At 38.6% G+C, this 22,892-nt stretch overlaps 1 protein-coding gene across 1 annotated transcript in view; it reads left to right on the forward strand.

The window, feature by feature from the left end:
* The window catches only part of LOC118858200 (cytochrome P450 2K1-like), a 30,741-nt gene extending 15,799 nt beyond the window's left edge, over positions 1–14,942 (forward strand). The window contains exons 8-9 of the mRNA XM_036768690.1: positions 31–172; positions 14,755–14,942. Coding sequence (XP_036624585.1) covers positions 31–172; positions 14,755–14,942 — 330 coding nt within the window. The remainder of the gene's footprint in view (positions 1–30; positions 173–14,754) is intronic.
* The last annotated feature ends 7,950 nt before the right edge of the window (positions 14,943–22,892 follow it).

Genomic DNA, 22,892 nt, shown 5'->3' on the forward strand with positions numbered 1-22,892 from the left:
GATCATCATTAATGAATACTTTATTTCTAGGGAACTGAGATCATTATCTTGTTAACTTCAGTGCTCCAAGACCCAACCTGGTGGGAAAAACCTTACGCCTTCAATCCCCAGCATTTCCTCAACATGGAAGAAAAATTTGTCAAGCCAGAAGCATTCCTGCCCTTTTCAGCAGGTAACTTGACCCTTCGTCTCTGGGATTCAGTGGGGAAGACAAAGGAACATTAGAGTTGTGAATTCTGGAAGCCATTTGGGCAATGGGCTTTCCAACAACCTATTTTTTTTTTTGCACTTTGCTATCTAGTACTTGACTTGTGTGTGGATAAAAATTATCTATCCTACAATAAGAGAAAGTGAGGCAGAGCTCTGAGTTAATGGTCATGGTCCCCTCTAAGAAAGTGGACCTCAGATCCTCCTCAAAATCTGAGATGCCCCCTCCTTCTAGGGCCCTATTTTTATAAGGTTCAATATGTAAACATTCAATAGCAGCTTTACAAGATACAGAATAATTTCATTGCTTGACATAAGACACATACCGTATTTCCCCATGTAAAAGATGTTCCCATATGTAAGACACACCTTAATTTGGGGGCCCGAAATTTGAAAAAAAAAATGTATTACATAAAGTTATTGAACTCAAGTTTTATTCATCTGCTCATAGCTTTCAGGCATCTTTTGGGCAAGTCTGGTACGTGTATGCATGCTTAATCCAATTCCGCTTCATGAACCTGAAGCACCAATTGTGTCTTCCTTTGAAATCAGTAACTTCTTTTTCATCAGCAGTTCTTCTTGCCTCATGCTCAACCACAGGAATTCCAATTGCTCTTTGCTCTTCAATCCCTATCTTCAATGCACTCACATTTTGCTGACTTGCCTCTCAAGGCCGTCTGCTGTGGTGTTTTCAGTAGTGTTTCTTCTTCCCGTTGCCAGTCTCGAATTGTTTTCTCAGTTGGAGGATGACCAAACTTACATTCAGCAGCACAATTTCCATTCACTTTTGCAAACTGGATCACTCTTAACTTGAATTCAGCACTGCACAAAAATCTTTTCTGAGCCATTTCTGGGCAGAACATGGCAAAACGTAACCTAATATACCGGTAACAAATGCAAAACAATGAGCGCAAAGGTAACAAGTGCAAAAAAGCGGTAAATGCAAGCAAAAAAATCTACAACTACTATATGAGACGCACCCAGTTTTTAGACCCAAAATTTTTCGAAAAAGCATGTGTCTTATACATGGGGAAATACAGTATATAAGCAAAGCAATATATCCACAGAATCATGAGTTGGGCAAAGCAAGGAATATCTCCACTGACTAGGTGGGAGGACTTTCCATAGCGTTGAGTTACCTCTGCCACATTGGGCTTGGTCACCATGACGAGGAAAAACAAGGGTGGAGGGTCTCCAGACAGCTTCGAATGATTACACAAGTGATTTTGCCATCTGCAGCTCACAGCTCCAGGGCCAAATATATAGAACTAATAATCACATCAAACTGATTGATATTGATTGGAATAAAGTAAGTGGTCTTCAATGAATCAACTTCCTAACTTGGTAGCTCCATAACCAAGTTGAAGTTGGTACTAGCAATATTGCAAAGTAAACTAAGTTAGTCATACTCTCTCTACTTTTTGCCCCTTCCATCTTGATATTAAGGGCAGTTAGGCTATGCAGGTGACACAGGGCTAAGTTGATAGATGGCCAAGTTCAAGTAAGCCTGGGTAGGTAGAGGCCAATTCCTGCCTACACATAGGGTTAATCCTAGGTTCTTCATGATTTAATATTTCTTTATTAGACTTTGATCTCTCCTGAGGCCAAGGACTGTGTCAGTCTTCATCTTTATAACCACCTAGCTTCAGTGCCTTACACATAGTAGATTTTCTAGGAAAATCAAAAGCTGCAACTCCATCAAATCATAATTAGCCTTCACTATTCAGAAAAGAAGAGGTGAATATGAAAAAAAATCAACATTGCAAACCACATTCTAGGCTTCCTCTGGCCACCATTCTTGGCAGAGTTCTCATTCCTCCTTCCTTTCTTCCTCCTTCTCTCATTGCTAGCAGCAGTAGAGAAGTATAGATTCACCCAGGCATGGGAGTTAGGCAACTCAGTTCTTAGCTGATATGTGATAGCTAAGAGGAGTCATGGGTTTGACCCTCCAGGTGTTTTAAACACTTCTGAGTGTATTTACTGTGTCAGGAGAACAATGTGATGTTTGTCTCTCAAATGGAAATGCTCTAGGTTAACCATGCTAATTGAGGTTTTATTCTTTATATTTATTTTTAGAATCTGACTGAACTTTCACAAAATAGGCTGGGAGGGACAGGAAGCTTGCCCATCCCTAAGAATATGGATTACTTACTCTTAGACACTATTCCTTCCTTCAGATAGTTGCCACCAGGTGAATTGTCACAAATTTACAACCTTTTGGGGGTTTAGCTTAGAATCAAACAAGTATAATAGGTATAGGCTTTCTTCAGGTATAAATGACACAAAAACAAGAATACAAATTGATCAATCCTCATTTGTGTGTGGGATTTACCACGTACAATTGTGAATAAAATTCTTTAGTGAGAAAACTGCACAATTATGATCACTTCTACTTTTTTTTCAATCATAGAGCAAAGGTTAAGGAAATGCAAACATTTATGGACAAAATGAGTTGCCTATTTTCTATTTAACTGTTCTAAATTGCACTGATTTAAACATTTGCTTTCTCTTGGACCTGGCAGGAAAGCCATTACCGTTCACTTTCTTGTAGTCTCAATCAATCAACAAGAATTTATTAAACCCTTACTTGGTGCCAGGAACAGGACACAGAGAAAGACCTTGTCCTCAAGAAGCTCACTTCCTAATGGGGAAAACAACATGTAAATAATTAGGTAATAAGATATCTAGAGTAGATAAAAGACAATCTCAGAGGAAAAGGCCTTCAAAAGGAAGGGTTTGTTCTGTGTGGTAAATGAAGAAAGGGAAACAGCGGCGGAGTTGAGGAGAGAGCATGCCAGGGACAGGGAACAACCAGTGCAAAGGGACGAGGGCATGAGATGGAATGTTGTGTGCAAGGATAAATTAGGCTAGCATATTTGGATCATAGAATGCACGGAGGGGAGTAATGTGTAAGAATGCTGGAAATATAGAAAGTCCAGGTTATAAAAAAAGGCTTTATGTTTGATTATGGGGATAAGAGGTGAGCCAATGGAGACATGAAGAGATCAGTGATTTAGGAAGAGTATTTTGGCAGCTGAATAGAGGACAGACTGAAATGGAGAGAGGCAGGGAGGACAATTAGACAGCTTTTGTAATAGTTCAGGCAAGAGGCGATGAAGGCCAGAATTAGTATTGTGGCTGTGTGAGTGGAGGGAAGGGAATATATACGAGAGATGCTGAGAAGATGTGAGAAGGTAGATTTCCCAAGCCGCATCATCACCAATGCAACCACCTGGATATACGTATACGGTGAGTGAGACACTGAGGTTTCAGGCCCACATGACAGGGAAGAGGATGATGCCCTGAATAATAACAGGGAAATTGTGGAGAGGGGAAGGTTTGGTGGGGAAGGAAAATGAGTTCAGTTTTAGACAGGTTGAGTTTGAGATATCTATGAGACATCCAATCTGAGAAATTTAAAAGATTGTTGATGTGGTACTGTAGTCCAAGAGAGGTTAGATCTGCATTTATTGATCTGAGAAACACCTGTGTAAATAACCTAGCCTGAGGGAGGTGATGAGATTGCCCAGTACATGTAGGCCAAAAAAGAGAAGAGAGCCCATGACAGACACTTGCTGGGGGAGGCGGTAAAGGGGCAGAGGCCGGCATACTCGTTGTTGTGTTGACCTTCATTTTTGAAGAGGACCATGACATTAGGGAGATGATGACATGACTTGCAGTTGACTCTGATCTGAGTGAGGGAGGGCTATGCAAGGTCACCAGCCTCGCTTTCTCTGCCAGACCATCAGGAGACCCAGGATGCAATGGGAGACCAATAGACATGACATGAATGAAGAAACAGTAAAGGAGACCAAGGAATGATTAAACAAATAGGAGAAAGAGGAAGGAGGAGTGTTAGGAAAATCCCAAGAAGGGAGAGTATCCAGGAGGTAACCAATTGTGTCAAATACTGCAAAGAAGGAGGAAGACCAAAAAATGGGCATTGTACTTGACACTTAAAAAGTCATTAATACCTTTGGAGAGAGCAGTTGCTGTTGGATGATGAGGTCAGAAGGCAGATTGCAGGGAATTTAGAAAAGAGGGAGGGGGAAAAAAAGGAAATAGGTCACTCCCAAGCCACCCTGGCCACTTTTCTAAGTTCTTCCCAAATACTGTTCTTAAGAATCAAGAGCTATTCTGCCTCACATACTTCAGGGAAATAATATAATACATGGAAATTTTTTGAAATAGGTTTGGGAGAACATAGAACATAGGATTAGAGATGAATAATTATAGCCAAGTCCAATTACATAGTATTTTATGCTACAAAGCACTTTACATATTTTATTTCATTTGATCCCACAAAATAAATGTATGAGATAAACTAGGGTGGTTATTATCATTCATGGTTTATAGATGAGGTACCTGGGACTTATGGTAAATGACTTGCCCCAAGGTCAAAGAGCAAATAAGTGGCATAGCCAGGACTGAAACCTATGTCTCCTGACTATAGCCTGTGTTGCTTCTACTATTATTAACAGCAGTAACCAGGGCAGGGGAACCAAGGCTTTGTCCCGCCCCAGGCACTGACTCTTAGATGATGCTAGCAGCATTTATATTCCTTCAGTTGCATAAAAACAGCTGGTCTTAGTTCCCTGTTGGCAAATAAGTTAAAATAGATACCAGAAGGTAGACTTCCCAAGCAAACCCCATCACCACCAATGCAGCACTAGAAGCATAGGCTTTTCACACACTTAATTCTAAAAAAAAAAAAAAAATAGATAATTTGTGTCTCTCTTAAAAAGAAATTTTAGTGAATTAAAATATAATTTTAGTTGTAAATAAATAAAAGTGTTCTTTATGTTTCCATAGTTAATAAATGTTCCATTTAAAAAAACAATTCCCTGGTGCACACCTTACACCTTAATGAAATGAAGTACACTTGCTGATGATTCCGGTTGAGTTCCTTCCCCCATTCTCCCACAGCTGGACAGCTTTGCTGTGTTCAAGGATCTCCCCTCAATTGAAGCAGTTTTAAAAGGTTGACCTGAGACAGCAAGCTTTGCAAAACTAACCTCAGAATGAAAAATGGTTGGACATCAAAAATGGTAGTTACATCTATTCTCAGTAAATAGCTCTATCACAGTGCAAATAAATCAGGAAGGAAGTTGCCCCGAAGAACAATCTTATCATATTAATTCCACACCACACCTATTGGAACTGGAAATTCTCCAGATTCTCAGATTTCTTACTTTCTGCTCCAGTTCTGTTCTCTCTTTCTGAATAAACAGTCCCATTTAGCTTATCACATACTGAATTAAGATAAGTAGTATTTTCTGAGGGTGGTAAGGGAGCTAGGGGTGGGGTTATTTGGTCTTAATCACATGTCCTTTTAATCTGACCAGCCAGAATTCTGATTTCTGATTTTCCATATAGCATTTCTTTCTTTATCCATGAGATTAGTCTCCTCGGTTAACTGCTATTGATAAATTCACTGATTAATGAATGCATCTTTTCATTGGCAGACTTGGGGTCTAAATTGAAATGAGAACTAGAGGAGGTTGGGCTATGGGTACCTTAGGTACTAAAACTTCAATGACATCAGAATCAGATGACCCCAGAGGGCAATCATACATTTTGTCTAGTGGAGGGGGGGGTGAGGGAGAAATGGGAAACAAGCATTTATTAAGCAGTACCATGAGTCAGGAACTGTGCTCAGGGCTTAAGGGAATATCACTAACTTGAAATCCTGGAAAATCCAGCTAAACAGGTATCATCAAAGGAATTTGTGGAGATAGCCTGATCTGTCACAAATCCATGCATATCTGGGGGCAGGGTCTGTTTAGTGCCAAGACACACAGTTTTAATTATTTTTTTTTTGTTGATTCTTTTTGCTTTTACATCACATACATTTCCAAATAGTTCCTCCCTTCTCTTCTACCCAGTGAGCCTTCCCTTGTAACAAAAAGTTTTTAAAGAAGGGTCATTTTTTAACAAAACTAAGACATCAGCTGATTTTGACAAAACACCCATAATTGTTCCCCACTCTCATCTCAGTAATGAAGGGAAAATGTTTACTTTCAAAGGAAAAAAAATATTCCCTGCTTGGAAGTTTCAGAGAAGGTGATGATTATAAATATTTTCTTTCTCCCTTTGACCCTTAGCGGTATTAGCCAAGTATATCTGTCACCCCCTCTACATACACACCTTCAACTCTAGGTTGGAGAATGTGTATAGGTCAGTCTTTGATTGCAACAAATATCTAAAACAGGAATAAATGGGGACTTAAGAATGAGAAGATGTCTAATTGGGATGCATAGATAATTTAGCTAACAAGTAGATATAAGGAGATGGGAAACTACAAGGCTGGGAGGTGGACAATGAACCACAAAGCTCTCCTTTGATGTTTCCAGGAATAGTTGAGTCGAAAGGACACTATTAGCATAGGAATTTCTTCTAAAAGAGTTAAGGGTGCTAGACAACAAGAAGGGCACTGGTGGATGGGAGTTCGATAACTGTAGCAATTAGCTGTTATTTGATCACATAAAAGAGCCAAGAGTAAAACCTATATCTCCTGACTATATCCCATTGTTCTGCTCTTATTCAGAGCAATAACTAGGGCAGGAGTGCAGTAGTGGAGAGCGCGTTACTTCATGCGGTGAAGGTGTGGCAAGAGTTAGTGGAATGAGTATACACAAGGGTCATTGGATGCTAGAGGCCAATGGTGAAAGTAGATGCCTGTCTTCGCTGGGGTGTACGGAGATGTTCACAGGTGGCTGTGTAGATCCAGGCCAGGCTTGTATTGCTATTAAATCCACACACAGCATATACCAGGAAGGGTAAATTATGATACAGCTGTGAAATCAGGCACAGCCCAGCACAATTTGATGAATAGTAGTGGTGGAGTTTGTTCCTGGTTCACGTACTTAGAGAAGAGTGCTGGCTATAGCAATGAGCACCACACATGAAGTAGGTCAGGATTTAGAGTCTGGAAGCAGGGGTGAAGAAGCTTGGTTTGTCTTTCTACCTCCCATGGTGATTTCTGGATGACCTGCAAAAAGATATTAAATTATTTCAATGGGAGAAGTAAGGGGAAAATGAAACAGGTTTTTATTAATTGAAAAAACATTTTTAATAAAAAAAAGATATTAGCTGAAAAAATTACTTTGAAATTCACAGAAGTGCTTTACATAACATTGTCTAATTTGGGTACCACAAATGACTCCATAATTTGCCCAGAGCCACAAGCCTCTAAGGTAGGATTCCAATCCGATTCTTCTTGACTCCAAGTCCAGCACTCTGTTCACTATACAAAGCTACTTCTGTTATGCCTATCATGTTTTGAAAGTGTATAATGGACAAATAAATTATTTTAACTATGAAGTTCAAGAAACAAATGCACCACATTTGTCACATGGTAGCTATAATAAAGAGAATCCTAAAAACTCAAGAGATAGATCAACCTTCTATCCAATGCTAATGTCCTTACCCACTGGATGACTTCATACCTCTCACATGGGTTTGTGGACACCTACTCAGTATCTGGGCTAGCTCACTCATTCCATACTGCCCAAACAATATTAGTTTCCCAAAGAAGGACCACATCCCCAGATTACAGTGAAACTGTCTATTCAGAACATCTCTATCACATGAAGCCACTTCTCTACTAACTGCCCCCCTGCTGATCCTTAGCCCTCTCCAGATGGGCAAATACTCTTCTAGTCTCAGAAGGACAAAGGACTCATAAGTTCTTTTAACCTAGAATCGTCCTCAAATGGTATTTGGAAAAGTGATGGGAGAGGGGCCCTACCACGGAGCAAGGCTAATTGTCAAAGTGGGTAGAGTCAAGCAGACATGAGTTCAAATCTGACCTTAGACACTTACTAGCTGTATGACCTTGGGCAAATCACTTAACTGCCATTTGCCTCAATTTCCTCATCTGTAAAATGGGGATGATAATAATAATAACTACATTCCAGAGTTGTTGTGAGGATTAAATGAGATAATAGTTGTAAAGTGCTTAGCACAGTGCGCATAGTAAGGGCTATATGGATGTTAGCTATTATTAATATTCATGGAACTCATCCAACTGACTCTCCGGGCCATATAGATAAAGCCAAACAGCTTATTCACACACCAGGATGCTGTGTCATCCAATCAAATGGTAACAAAAAGAGCCCACAGAAAAAATAGCTCATTGGCTCTGTGCAAGGGAAACAAGCCTAACCAGTTCATTCACAGGGATTATGTCATCCAATTAGGTCTCAGTGTCTCTCTTCCTATACCAGGAAGTAACAGCAATCATTTTTTTTTTCTTTTTAATTGAGATGTTAGCATAAAAGTCATAGAATTCTAGGAAAATACTAGTGGAAAAAAATGTTTTGCATGTTACCAATTTAATTTTGTGTACTGCATTTTATGGATTATTTCATGCTTGCTGTGTTAGGAAAGGTGCATGTTATCAGAATTAGTGTTTTGTTATAAAGAATTGTATGCAGAAACATGTATTTTCAGCAATCTATAGTGAAAATTAAAGTTTTTGGTGATTGTAGGAATCTAGCCCTCTATTTCCCATAGGTTCAATGTATCAACATAAATGCGCATTATAGTACTATAGTACTTCATTTTGCACTGTTTTCTAGGAATGTTACACTTGAGAAAGTTGAGGATTGACTCCGTGTATGTGTATAATTTAGTAGTGTGTACATATTACTAGACATTATATTGTGTGTGTATGTATGACACACACATATATGTATGTATGTATGAATGTATGTATGTATGTATTTCATATATCTCAGACACCAAACCCTTATCAGAGAATTTTTATTTTAATTTTTCCCCCATTTGGCTACTTTCCTTCTTTACTTAGATATATTAATGTTTGTGCAAAAGCTTTTCAGTTTTTCCCTCTTCTGCTGTAAACAGAGTATTGTATCCCTTCAATTACTTTTCTTTAATCTTTTTTTAAAGTGGTCCTAGTCCCACTGGCTCTCTTCCCAGTCACCTCTGATCTCTTCTTGCTTGATATCCTCTTCATCTCCTCCCCTTCAACCAGTCCTGTTCTTTAGTTTTTCAATTTCATTTTTTTGGTGCCCCTTTCCAAAAAGGATTTCTCTCACTCTCTTCATCATCCATTTTCTGTTTACTCTAGACCCCCATCCTCTGATTCATGTCTCCTACAATTATCCAGTCTCTCCCAATTTATCTAGATTCTTCATGCCATCAGTTTCCAAATGTCCATTCTAGGCATTTTCTGCCACTACCTTGTAGGTCTTGTCCCATGGATTCAACTTTTCCACTCATTTCTAGAGCAATGTCAGTTATTATTATTAATTATAATAATTACAATAGCAGTTAATATTTACATAATGCTTACTATGTGCCAGGTACCATCCTAAGCACTTTACCATTATTTTCTCATTTGATCTTCATGGCAACCCTGGGATAATAGGTGCTATTATCTCCATTTTACAAATGAGGAAACTGAGGCACACGAAAGTTAAATGTCTTGCCCAGGATCACACAGCTAGTAAGTGTCTGAGATCAGATTAAAACTCAGATTCATGACCCCCATTTGGGGTCTTATTGGCAAAGATATTGGAGTGGTTTGCCATGTCATTCTCAAGCTCATTTTACAGATAAGGACACTGAGGCAAACATGGTTAAGTGATTTGCCCAGAGTCACACAATCAGTATCTGAGGCCAAATTTGAACTCAGAAACATGTCTTCCTGACTCCAGGCCCATCATTTTATCCACTGTGCCACCTAGATGCCCATTACCGTCTTTGCCTGCTACATTTATTCACTTTTGCATTTGTTTTTAGTTTTCAAGATGCAAATAATCTCTTCAGTTTTCATTTTCTTTCTAAAAAATATTTCAAACTTTTCTTTATTATTGAAAGTTCATCTTTCATCCTATATACTTAAACTCAGATTTGCAGAATTGGTCATCCTGGACTGCATCTCAAACTCTTTGGAAAACATTTTTCCATTTTCTCCTTTCTCTAGTGGCTGCAATATAGCCTTGCATCCTTGGAATGTCCTTTTCTTTGTATTTGGAGGTCTTTCTTCCAATGGCTTGAGGAATTTGTTGTTTCTGAATTGGATGTTTTAATTTAACCCCTATGTGTCTTGAAGTTGAAGCCTTAAGTTTTTGTTTTGTTGTTTATTTTCCCCTGGGGGTGATTGCTGGATTCTTTTCATTGGAATTTCACTTCAGGTTCTGGGCAGTTCTCTTCTGTTACTTCCTTCATTATGGTGTTAAGGTTTGTTGTCCTGCCATGGTCTTCTGGGAAAACTATGATCCTTAGCTTGTCTCGGTACATTCTGTCTTTGAATTCAAGATGTTTTGCTTGCATAGTGAACATGTTTTCTTTTAATGTTATTGTCATTTGCTTCTCTTCTTCTGGGCAGTCTCTAAGTTTCTCTTCTTCTAGCCTTCTGTATGTTTGCATCCCCAATATATTGTTTTCTCTTCTGTTTCTTTGGTGAGATTTGCCATTGCAGATTCAAGTTTTCCTATTCTGTTTATTATTTTTTACTGTGCAGGACACAATTCTGCTCTCATAATTCTAACTTCTCTTTTAAATCATTCATTGAGAAAAAGTGTGTTGTAGTTTCATATTCTCCTCAATTTCCACAGGATCCTCTGTCTCACCAAGTGTTGGGTAATTTTCCTTCATTTTGCAGGCAGAAATGCCTGAAGTTGTTTACTAGATCTGGAGGCCGTATTTCTTTCTATTATTGTTTTTCCTGTTGATTTTTCTTATGTTCAAGGTCTTTGCATTTTTTTCTTTCTGAAATTTTTGGTACTTTCCAATCTTTTACCCTCTCATATTCTTTATCGTTCCTTTCCTGACTCTCCCACTTCCCCCGCCCTGCCCTGCCACCTCTGATTGAGGTTTGGGGGCTACATCTTAGAGTATCTCAGCCTCATCCCATGATGAACATTTCATGGTTCACCTGCCTAGATTTCTGCTCCAAGGGACTTTCAGGTGCTCAAAACTCGCACCGGCTGGATGCTGTGCTCTTCCCTTAGCCTTGTGGAGTATTACACAGCTTCCTACACAGTGTCCTAGTGATCTGTCCCACTCCCTCTCTTTCTCAGTTCTCTAGGTGGATTGGATGAAAGTAGAGCCTGCTTTCCCCAGCACCGGTGCTTCCTGGGTTGCAGTCTCATCTGGCTTTTGCTCCTGAAGGGCTTAGCCAAGCTGGCTATTGAGGCCAGAGAAAACTTCCACAGCTTGGAGTCAGGGTCTAGTGCACTGGAAAGAGGGAAAGAGTAATGAAGGTGCTTTTTCATGTTGTACTCTAGGGTGTGCTAATGCAGCCTCACAGCCAATAGAACAGGAAATGTGGGATGGGTGATGAATGAGCTCAGGGTCAGTGAGCATCGATTCCTGAATTTTGGGGGATTTTTTTAAACCTTTTAAAAAATGTCCTAAATCATGGATTTGGGGATTCCAGGTGTCCTAAATCATTGAAATGGATAAAGATGTTTTATCTTTGGTGCATAATTTCTATTTTGAAGAGATTTGAGAGGTCTTGGAGATCAGAGAAAATGTCTAGTTCTCCATCTTGTCGCTCACATGACCCAATAATCTCACTATTAATTTTTGGTTATTAAATCAGAGCTTCCTGATGCTCAGTAACTAATCTTTCACTTAGGAAGTAAAAATTCACTAAATCTCTCTTATATCAAATCATCATTATTTAATTATCCTTTAATTTCCAATTATGATTATGATTATTTTTTTTTAATTTTACCCCCTAAGTCTTAAAATACAGGCAAATAATCTAGAAGACCACAGTGTCCTGAAGTTCCAGCCATTAATCAGTTCTATAACTGGTCCTACATTAGTTTGTGTCCTTGAAAACTGGGTCACATTTTATTTTTTTTAATAAGGTGCTTTTTATCTTTGCCCTTTTAAAGCATCATACAAATGAAACATCACCTTATATCTTTTAAAGGGTGATTTAAACCTTGATACTTTGGCCACAGCTCATTTTCTGCCCCTAGACTGCTCAAATCCCAACCACCTGTATGTTTATATGAAGATTTTAGCAGTTTTTATGAAAACAAAGTTGTTTTTCTACACCTTCCAGGTACCAAACTGTCCAAACTCATCGTGTCCCAAACTAAATTCATTATATTTTCCCCCAAATCCTAGAAAATCCTAGTATTGTCCAGGGAATGGTCATCCTCCCAGACCATTTTCCCAGTCACTGAGGCTCACAAGCAAGGTATCCCTCCTTCCCTCCTCACTTTCATCCCCCACGTCCAATCTGTTGCCAAATCCTTACCTTTGCAACATCTCTCATTTACATTCCCTTGTCTCCTCTCTCCACAATTATCACTCTAATGCAGGCCCTCATCACCTCATTCCTGGACTACTGTAATAGGCTAATGGTTGTTCCCTCTGCCTCAAGTCTCTCCACACTCCACCCTATCCTCCACTTTGCTGCCAAACCCATCAAGTCAGATAATGTCACACACCACCACCCCCTATTGCATCTCAAACTCCAGTGGTTGTTTCCCCTCTCCAGGATCAAATAGAAATTCTTTGCTTAGCATTCAAAGCCCTTTACAGTATGGCCTCTCCTACCTACTGAGTCTTCTTACACCTTACATTCTCCCATATATCTCCATTGTGATCCAGTGATACTAGCCTTTGCTAGTCCCTTTACTGTTCCTTGAACAAGAGACTACATCTCCCAACTTCAGATACTTTCACTGTCTGTCCCTCCTGATTGAAATTCTCTCTCTTCCTCATTTCTGTCTTTTGGCTTACCTGTCTTCCTTCAAGTCTCAGCTAAATCTCACCTTCTGCAGGAAACCTTTCCCAATCCCCTTAATGACAGTGCTAGCCTTCTGTTAATTATCACCGATTTATCTTGCATATTGTATGTTTGTACATAGTTGTTTTTGGAGTTTTTGTCTTGTGTCTCTCTTCTTGTCCCCAGTATTTAGCACAGTACCTGGAACAGTAGGCACTTAATAAATGCTTATCAACTGTGACAGGCAATGCCTTACAGCTTTCACCAATCAATTACTTAATTATTTTTCTTTATGGAAAAGTACTTCTTATGTTCTCTCATCCCTTAACTGTTGCATATAAAATTACAGTACCTTAAAAGGATAGAACCTATACTAGTTATCTCCTCTATAATATACCCTATAGATGGAATAGTTGTTCATTAAGCTTTCTATTCCTCTGGCACATTTTTGGTTGGTTGAGTTTTCTTTTTCCTTTATACCTTCATTGCTTTGGCCTCTACTTTGTTCTTAAATATTCCATGTTTTAAGCCTTTAATTTCCACGACTCCCAGAGCTCTTAAGACAATTCACATTTCAATTGTTTTATTAATTTAATTTTTTAAAAATACATGGTATAATGGATGGCGAGTAAGCCCTGGAGTCCAGGAGACTTGAATTCAAACTCTGATTCATATATACTATGTGATCCTGAGTAAGTCACTTAACTCTTCAATGTGTTAGGACCCTCAAAGATCATAAGTAACATAGAAGTAGCTTTACATGGGGGAGGGAGCTTTCACTTTGGAGGTTCTCCCAAATTAGTGAAATCACATCCCCCCCCCAAAATTCCAGGCTGGAAAGTGGGGATACAGAGGCAAAAAAAACTGAGGGTGCCAGGTGTGAAGTCAGGAAGACATCTTCATGAGTTCAAATCTGGCATCAGATACTTCCTAGCTGTGTGCCCCTGAGCAAGTCACTTAACCCTGTTTGCCTCAGTTTCCTCACATGTAAAATGAACTGGAGAAGGAAATGACAAACCGTTCCAGTATCTTTGCCAAGAAAACCCCAAATGGGGTCATGAAGAGTTGGACAGGACTGAAACCACTGAACAACAAGAAATCCTACCCTCAAGGAATATGCATAATAAGGGGAGAAAGGGGAAATGTGGAGTGTGGTTCGGATTCAGCATGGACAAAAGTAAAAAAAAAGACAAAGCATATATTAAAAAAGGAGTAAAAGTAATTTCAAAAGGGAAAGAGTGTTACTAAGCAAAAGAATCAAGAAAGGCTTCTTGGAGGAAATGGCATCTAAGCTGTACTTTTCCCCACAGAAATAGGCAGATATTTACATAAAATAGTTACTATATGATGGAAACAAAAGCCTGAGAACGTGGCATATGGCATCACAGTTACTGTAAACAGTAAAATAGCTCCCAAGGGAAAATTTACATGTACTCACCTATGTGATGATGGGCTATTTCTTGGCACTAAGCCTCCTTTGTTCTGTTTCTGTATGATATCTGCTCTGACCTAAGTGTGGCATAGAGATCTACCACTGTCCTTCTGCTGTCAAGGATCAGGCCTTGTGAGTAGGCTGTCCCCAATAAAATTTATTTATTTCCATGCTGACATGGACTGCCCCTCTTTCTTAGGCATCTCAGTATCATCAAAGGGGTGGGACCATCCCTCTGGAGGGCTTACATATGGGAAAATGAGGCTCAGGATAAATAAAGGACCTCCTTAAGGCCATATGATATATAGGAAACCTTATATGTTATTTTATTATGTTTTGATTTTAAAACTTATGCTACTTTTGCTATAAGCCTATTTCCCATTTGTCCTTGCAGGTAAGAGGAAGTGTATAGGGGAGTCCCTAGGCAAAATGGAACTGTTCCTGTTTTTTACAAGCCTCCTTCAGAAATTCGCCTTCCATCCACCTCCTGGAGTTTCTAACACAGATCTGGATCTCACCCCAGGCATTGGATTCACATCACGGGCAACATCCTACAAGATCTGTGCTCTGCCATATTCCTAGAGGCCTTTCTTGAGCTCCTTCACCCGGCCTCCTATGTTTCTTTCTTTCTTCTCTATCACTGATTTCCCTTCTTCTGTTCAAGCTTTGCTACCCACCAGTGGGAGGTCAGATGACTGTCCTAACCTCTTAATCTCATTTGCCTAAGGGATCATTCTGGTCTAAACATAGAAATCCTTTTGGCCTACCAGTAGGATTTTCTCAACTAGTCATCTCATTCTAGTTGTTGTAGAACAGCATTTTTCTGATGCCCCTGTCTTCAGGGTTGAGGAAAAAGAGCCAAAGCAGTAAATGCTGATGCCCCGGACATTTGACACAGCTGATCAAGAAGCCACTTATTGCTTCAGATTTTTTTGCTTCAAAGATGGAAGTTTTAATTACTCCCAAACATCAGGAAAGCTTTCTGAAATCAGCTCCTTAGATAGTTAGCACAAAGATAACTGGACCACACTCTACCCTTGGTAGACCCACAAGCATCTCCATACATGTACACTGCTGAAGAAAATCCACTTTCAAATGTGGATTCCACCATTAGACACAGCTCATTGGCCTTAGTCCTATAAGCAAAGTATTGAAGGATAAGGACTATCAAACACAATTTGGGATGCAAAACTTAATAACTGCATAAACACCAGCAATTATTATTACTACACAGAAGAGGTGTTTTGTAATCATTTATGATGTCACAAATTTCTATCTGCCTTCCAACTTAGTACTTCTTTCTCTCTTCTTACAAATTACTCCAAATCCAGCATAATTCAGAAAAACTTTCTAAATAATGTCAAATAAGCAAAAAATTTATCTTTCTTGACTTCCCAATTCAATTAATTAAAACCGCATAAAGGAAAGAAAGGGAAGAAGGGCAAAGAGAGAGAAGTAGAAAGAGAAAAAGGGAGCGGGAGATAGAGGGAGTGAAAGAAAGGAAGAGAAGACAGAAAAGAAGGAAATAGGAAAAAAAGAATATGCTCATCTCTTTTCAAGGGTTAACTCTTTAGAGAGCAAAGACCAGATCCTTGGCATTGGCTACAGGTCATGTAAATCAGAACTCAGCACCACTGTATCAGTTGCTTAACTACTTTTTATTTGACACTTTAAAAATCCATTTCTTTCTCTTTTTTCTCCATATACACAAAATATAATTTGTCTCTACACATCACAATTATTATAGGGTTATTAAATCATTTAAAGTTTGATCAGGTGCCATTTGACTCCTAAAAGTCTGGAATTAGGATGATGAACCAGAAGTTATGTCTCTCCAAAAATGCTTCTGCCCCTCCACCTCCCAATTACTGATTGCTTATCAGGCAGATGTTTTGACTCACTCTTTTTTTTTTCTTAAAGGGATATAAGCCAGTGATCAAAATTATAATGGCTGCAGGCATTTACATAGTGCTAAAGCACTTTACAAGTATCCTCTCATTTACTCCCTCACATCAGCCTAGGAAGTAGGTGTTGATAAAGAGATTCAAAGAGTTTAAATAACTTGCTGGTAGCCCCAGAGCTGAATATGTCAGAGGAAGAATCTGATAAAGCCACAGACTGGAGTTTCCAGTTTTCAGTCTGTGCCTCTGTACAAATTACCAAAAATGAACTCTCTTGAATATAGCACAAATGCCCCAAAATACAGTTTTGAATTTGGAATCAACCTAGTTTTCAAATTTTAGTCTTGAGAATTGGATGTTAATTTCCAGTAATAGTCTGTTTTGCAAATATCTGAATGTAAGATTCATTAGAGATCGCTTTGGCTACATCTTAAATCCTTCATATCCGAACTTAGATTCTCTTAAATTCTTCCTCTTTCTAAAGTCATCTAGATGGTCTACTACTTCTTTTTTCATCTACAAAAATTAATTTGCCTGAGTAGATCTTTGTTCCTTTGTACATTGTTCAAGTTATAACCATTTGTTTTCTTATCTAAAAATTCAAATGACTACTCCACCTATTTTCCTTTCCCCATACTCCCCACTTGCGGCTCCAGCAAGATGTGACAGCCTTCAGGAGAGAGTGTGTGGAAATGTTCTTTCTTCAATAAACTTTTGACTTTTTCCCTGACAGGAGTTTTCCGAGTCTATGCCATTCCACGCCTTTATCAGCCAACAAGTAGCACCTTCAGTGTACCAGACATAGTGCTAAGGTTTGGGGCATTATGCTTTCGTTTCCTCATCTGTAAGCTCCGGGGAACTATGCTTTAGCTAATCATAAACTAACAACATTTCTGACATATGTTCACCTCTAAACTGACATAATCCTTACATTAATAACTTTATCTTAGAATTTCAAAGACTAAAAAAAAAAATTAATTAAAAAAAAGAATTTCAAAGACTATTTTGCTTTAGGATGTAGTCAATCTTTTTACAGACCTCTTCACTAATTGGTAATTTAAATATTCGCCAATCTCCCTAGGTCTTTGCTTAACTCTTAAGAGAGGAAGCAAGCTGATTTGGCAGTTAGGGAGACCTGGACTTAAATCCAATGCCTCAGTTTCCTAAATTGTAAAAGAGATAAGAGCCCCTACCTCACAGTGTTGTGAGGATCAAAAGAAATCAGAAACCTAAAGTATTTTGCAAACCATAAGGAAATAAATAAATGTCAGCTCTGTTTGATAAGGAATTATATGAACACAGATTTAGAGCTGGAAGGGATTTTACAGGTTATCTAGTTTGACTCACTTTATTTTACTCATAAGGAAACTGAGGCCCAGAGAGGTAAAGTAATGTGTCTAAGGTGACAGAATCAATGGTAGAGCTGAGAGACAAAACCAAGTCCACTTTATTTCCACCTTATCACAATGCCTCTTCTAATCTCTTCCTTTTCCTAATTCTATTAAAAATGTTTACACTTACTTTATAGACCATAAGGTATTTTTAAAATATATATATCCTCATTATTTTTGGTTGGTTGGTTGGTTGTTGTCCTTTGTTCTTGAAGAGGACTACACCTCATCATATTATAGAGAACTTGGACCACCCAAAGTCAGTAAGTCAATAAACAAAAGATAAGGAAGGGAACAACATTAAAAAAAAATAAAAACCCAGGGATATTCCAGTCACATTCCAAATCTCTAGTGTTCAGATAAGCATTGGCCCACAAAAAGGTCTAAAGGTGTCACACTTGTGGTCCAAGGGACCAGAACCAGGTTAAAATGTAATTGTGAAATGTTTAACAAAATAAATAAAAATACACGACACAGATAATGTTAATTTATAGTTTGCTAAGTCAAAATGCTGCCCACTTTTGTGCCATGGGTCTAATCTATCAGGCCCAGCTATGATTCATCCCTTAGTTATAAGGACCTCAAGAAAACCAAATTGGTTTCTGAAGCTTGGCAGGTATTTAGCTCAAGGTTCATATGGAATTAATTCAATTCAACAAACGTTGGTTAATACACCAACCAGCACGTGCAAGGCACTGGGGAGATAAAGATAGAAAAGTGTCAGCCCTTAGGGAGTTTATGTTCTGCTGGATTCCAGAAAGGATTTCCTAGGAAGTTAAAGTAGAAAATAATACTAATAACTAGCAAAATGCTCTATATACAACCCTCTAAATTAGGTGTTACCATCCTCATTTTATAGATGAAGCTTACAAAAGTTGAGTCTATTGCTCCAGGTCACACAACCCATGGGTATCACAAGTAGTCACCAAACCCTTCCTGACTCTAAATCCAACTCTAGGATCAATAGTCTGCCTCTTGGGATAAAATGACTTAAACAATCTATCCAATCTCTTACAGCCCTGAGTTACTGGTAGGGGAAGTAGGAGAGAGAAAGGGATACTCTTAAATTTCCCCGACCTGGCTATAGGCTAAACCCTTCCTAAACAAAAGGATTTTCCCAGAATAAGACTAGTTTTGAGAATGCAACAAGTGCAACCAAATTATGTGGCTGTCTTGCAACCCATTTGTATAGCAGGGGAAAGACTTTTAAAGTGTACATGTGAGGGAAATATTTAGGCCTAGTAAGAGGCCCCAGATGGATTAAGCAGATAGACACCAAATACTTGCTGATTGAAAAGAGGAAGAATGAAATAAATAATTTTCTTTTTTTTTCTCACTAAATATCTGAACAATAGAGCTGAATTCCTTAGAAGAAATGATCCAGAGAAAGCTGGTATAAGGTTTTAACAGAGAAGACAACTGGGGTACATTTTGGATTCAGAACCAGGAAAACTTGAGAATAGAAACCTAGAAGGCCTTACTAAGGGACCTCTTTACCAAAAGTTTAGAACAGCAGTTTTCAAACTTTTTGGTCTTAAGACCCCTTTACATTATAAAATTTATTGGGGAACCTCCCCTAAAAGAACTTTGGCTTGTGTGGGTTAAATATATCAATATTTACCATATTCAAAATAAAACATCTTAGCATTATTATCAAAATAGTTTTGACTTATATATCCCCTGAAAGAGTTTTGGAGATCCTTTGGGAGAACCATTAATTTAGAATCACCTAAATGCAAACCCCTTTTGTTAAGGAACAAGAACAAAACCTCAGTAAAGGCCTTTGGTTTCTAGAGGATTCAAGGAGTTTAGACTTCTCTGACGAATGAAGGAAAATGCACTTATTAAGCACTTACTGTGTGCCAGGAACTGTGCTATGTGCTTGTGATACAAAAGTAAGCAAGACAATCCCTGTTCTCCAACACCTTAATAAGGTCTGATAAGGGAAGACCACACAAAATTGGGAGCTATGAGTGAAAACAGAGACAAGGATAGGAGCTCTGGTGGTGGGAATATCTGGGAAGTGCATAAGGGGTAAAGTGGTGAGAGGAAGGAAAGATCAGAATCCACTATTAGCTGGAAGAAGGGGCTGACTCCTGTTCTAGGGACTGCTGGCTCCTTAGATTATCTTGGGATACTTCTAGATTTTCTTTGTCTGGAAAATGTTGGCAGTCTTCTTATTCACTGTATTAGCTTGGGAAGAAAACCTAACAATCATTTTAAAAGGAAACACATGGAAAACACAAACCAGGCAAATCAATGATGTCTCCGTTTTGGGTCACTGAAAAATGAGATTTCTCAGAATTTAATATTCCCTTGGATAAAACCCCAGCCTACTGACTCATAAATGAGTAACTCAAATATATAAGGAGAGTTTGGTTTTGGAATTTTGACTCTTAATGAAACCTAAAACATGGAAGTATGTTATACTTCCAGCAATCATTGAGCAGGATTATTGAGCTTAACTAGAGGCCACACACATCTTCTGTCCTACTGAACCACAAAGTAAACTGGAATAACTAGTTTTTGAAATAGTGAAGTGCAACTTCTAAATTCTTCTCTCAAGTGAGTAAAAGCCCCTGAATAGAAGGGAGTGCCAAGTGGAAATGGCAGAATTGTGTGAGTGCCTGAACACTCATAGTGGGGGGATAGGAGAATTGCTGCCACAGTCTGTTTACAGGAAGCTCTGTCCAGTTCCATACACTCTGCTGTGGGCAATGCCTCTTTTGTAGTTAAGGAATTTTCACCCCATAAAAAGGTGTGTTAGACTACCTAATGCTTGTTCATTTTAGAGTGACATAGCACATTGTCTGAGAATCACAGATTTCAAGCTGGAAGGAACCTTATAGAATATAGATCATATGTCTAATTCCCTTATGTTACAGATGAGGAAACAGGCTTAGAGAAAAGAAGAGATTTGCCCAAGACCACACTCATGAACGTTCAAAATGGTGGAGATACGATTTGAAACCAGCTACTCTGCTTTCAAATTAAGTACTGTCCACTGAACCTTGATGCTATCACATCAGACTAACCCATCTCATTATCCTCAAACTGTGTTTGGGTTTAGGCTCTAGCTGCAGAAACGAAGTCTATTATGTTTCATAAATAGCCACTTAACTAGCTGGGTAATGTTACATCATTTAATCTCTCTGGGTTTCTCTTACCTCACCTTTAACATGGGATTATAAGTATGCTTTACCAGACTGTAGAGGCCTGGATTAGAAGATTTTTAAGGCTCCCTCCAGCTCTACAGTCAACAGTTCCACATGTTCAGGGATACAAAAAGTGTAAAAATCATTTAGAATAAAACATTGCTCAGCTAGTTATATTGGGTTATACTCCATAACTGGACGGGCCTGAGAACATCTAGTCTGAACCACTTATTTTACAAATGAAGAGACTGAGGCCTAAAGAAGTTAAGTGCCTTGAAGGTCTATTAGGGTATAATGGATAGTGCTTGATTTGAAGTCAGGAAGATCAGTGTACTAGCAGTGTAAACTATGCCTCAGCTCCCTCATCTATAAAATGGAAATGATACCTGTCTCAAAGGGATATGTAAAATACTTTGCAAACTTTGAAGAAGCACAGAAATCAGTTATTTTTTTAAAGCTAAGATTCCATTTGGTTTATTTAAATTTTTTAACTCACTGTTATGTCTGGCATATCTAGTTCAGTCTACTTGGGTTATAAATGAGAAAATTTGAACACCAGGAGAGTTAATGGACAGGAGGATAAGAACATCTATGTTCCTTACCTCTTCCAGCACCTAACACAATACCCAGAGTAAGACACACACACACAAAAAGATGCCGGTTAAATTGAGATCAATTTTAGCGACAGAACATTTTGTTACTCTTAGGATTCTGAAAACCAGATCTAATTATATTCATGATAATAAATACAGTCAATAAATTGGACATTTAATGGCCCTCTCCAATAAACACAATATACAAAAACAAAACTATTAAATGAAATTCAGTTACTTCAACACCAAGCAAAGGGGTAAAAATGCACCATCAGTTCAGTTTTGCCTATTAATAAATAGCAAAAAAAAAAAAGAAAGCCACTCACTTTATTAAATTGCACATTTCAATCTATTTCCTTTATAACTATACTTGTACTGTGTTTTGAAATCAACATAATAATCCTTTGGACGGAAGGGAGTGAACTGGAAAGACGACCTTTAACCTCCTCCAGTAATGACTAGACTAAAAGAGATCTCTCAGCTGTTAGTGCCCTATACACCCACCCCCAAAATTTCCTTATTTTTATTTTGTATGTGTACGTGTTGTCTCCCCCTGATAGACTGTAAGTTCCTTTAAGGGACTATTTAATTTTTGTTTTGGAATCTCCAGGACCTATCATAGTGTCTGCCACAAAGTAGGTGCTTATTAAAAAAAAAAAAAAGTTGCTGCCAACTCTTTGGGGAAGTCCCCATGGAAGGGATTGCCTCTACCATAATTCTCTCATTTGTTTTTTTTTTTTTCCTTCTTTCTTCATAACGCTCAGAAGTGACAAAGGAACAGAAAACTTGTGTATCAGGAAATTGGACAGTGAGAGGAAAGGGTTATACTTACTGCCCTGTCTTGTCCTTCTAACTCAAATTCTTTGGCACTTTCTCAAGTAAGTCCTTCATTTTTTGTTCGGAGCTGCATCAGCTATGAGCAGTAGAAACCCTCTGTAGCTTCTTCGTTAACTTCTCAGAAAGAGAAAGGAGCCCAGGAGATCGATCAGTGGGAAACTTTTAGTTAGAAAGTAGCAAAAAGTTATTTTCTTTTTGACTTACTTTTTTTTCTTTTTTTTTTTTTTGGAACTTCTACTTAGCACGAGCACAGAAAGTAAGCTATTTCCTCCAATTCCTCGGTAGTATTTAACTGCCCAAGGCTGTCACAGTATCGAGTTTCACAGTCACAAAAGAGAGAGAACGTTTTGTTTACTGTACTACAAAGTTTCTATAAACTCTTCCGCCTCCCTGCTGTTGTCTCAGAATTTGTAAAACGGACCTTTTGGTCAGTTAGTTGGGGGCCGATACGTTTTACGTTTCCGAGACACAAAAGCTTCTTTTTTTTTTTTCCCTTGGAGATTTTCATTATTACTCCTCAGAGCCTTCACTTGTCACCCAATTTTCTTTTTCTCCAACTTTAGGAGTCTCTTCAGGCGCTCCTTTCAGGGTTTAGGCACAACGTGGCTTCCTTTGAGACATAGGCAATATAGATTCCATACCCCTTCCCCACCCC

This window comes from Trichosurus vulpecula, chromosome 7 (assembly GCF_011100635.1).
Source record: "Trichosurus vulpecula isolate mTriVul1 chromosome 7, mTriVul1.pri, whole genome shotgun sequence".
Classification (NCBI taxonomy): Eukaryota; Metazoa; Chordata; class Mammalia; order Diprotodontia; family Phalangeridae; genus Trichosurus; species Trichosurus vulpecula.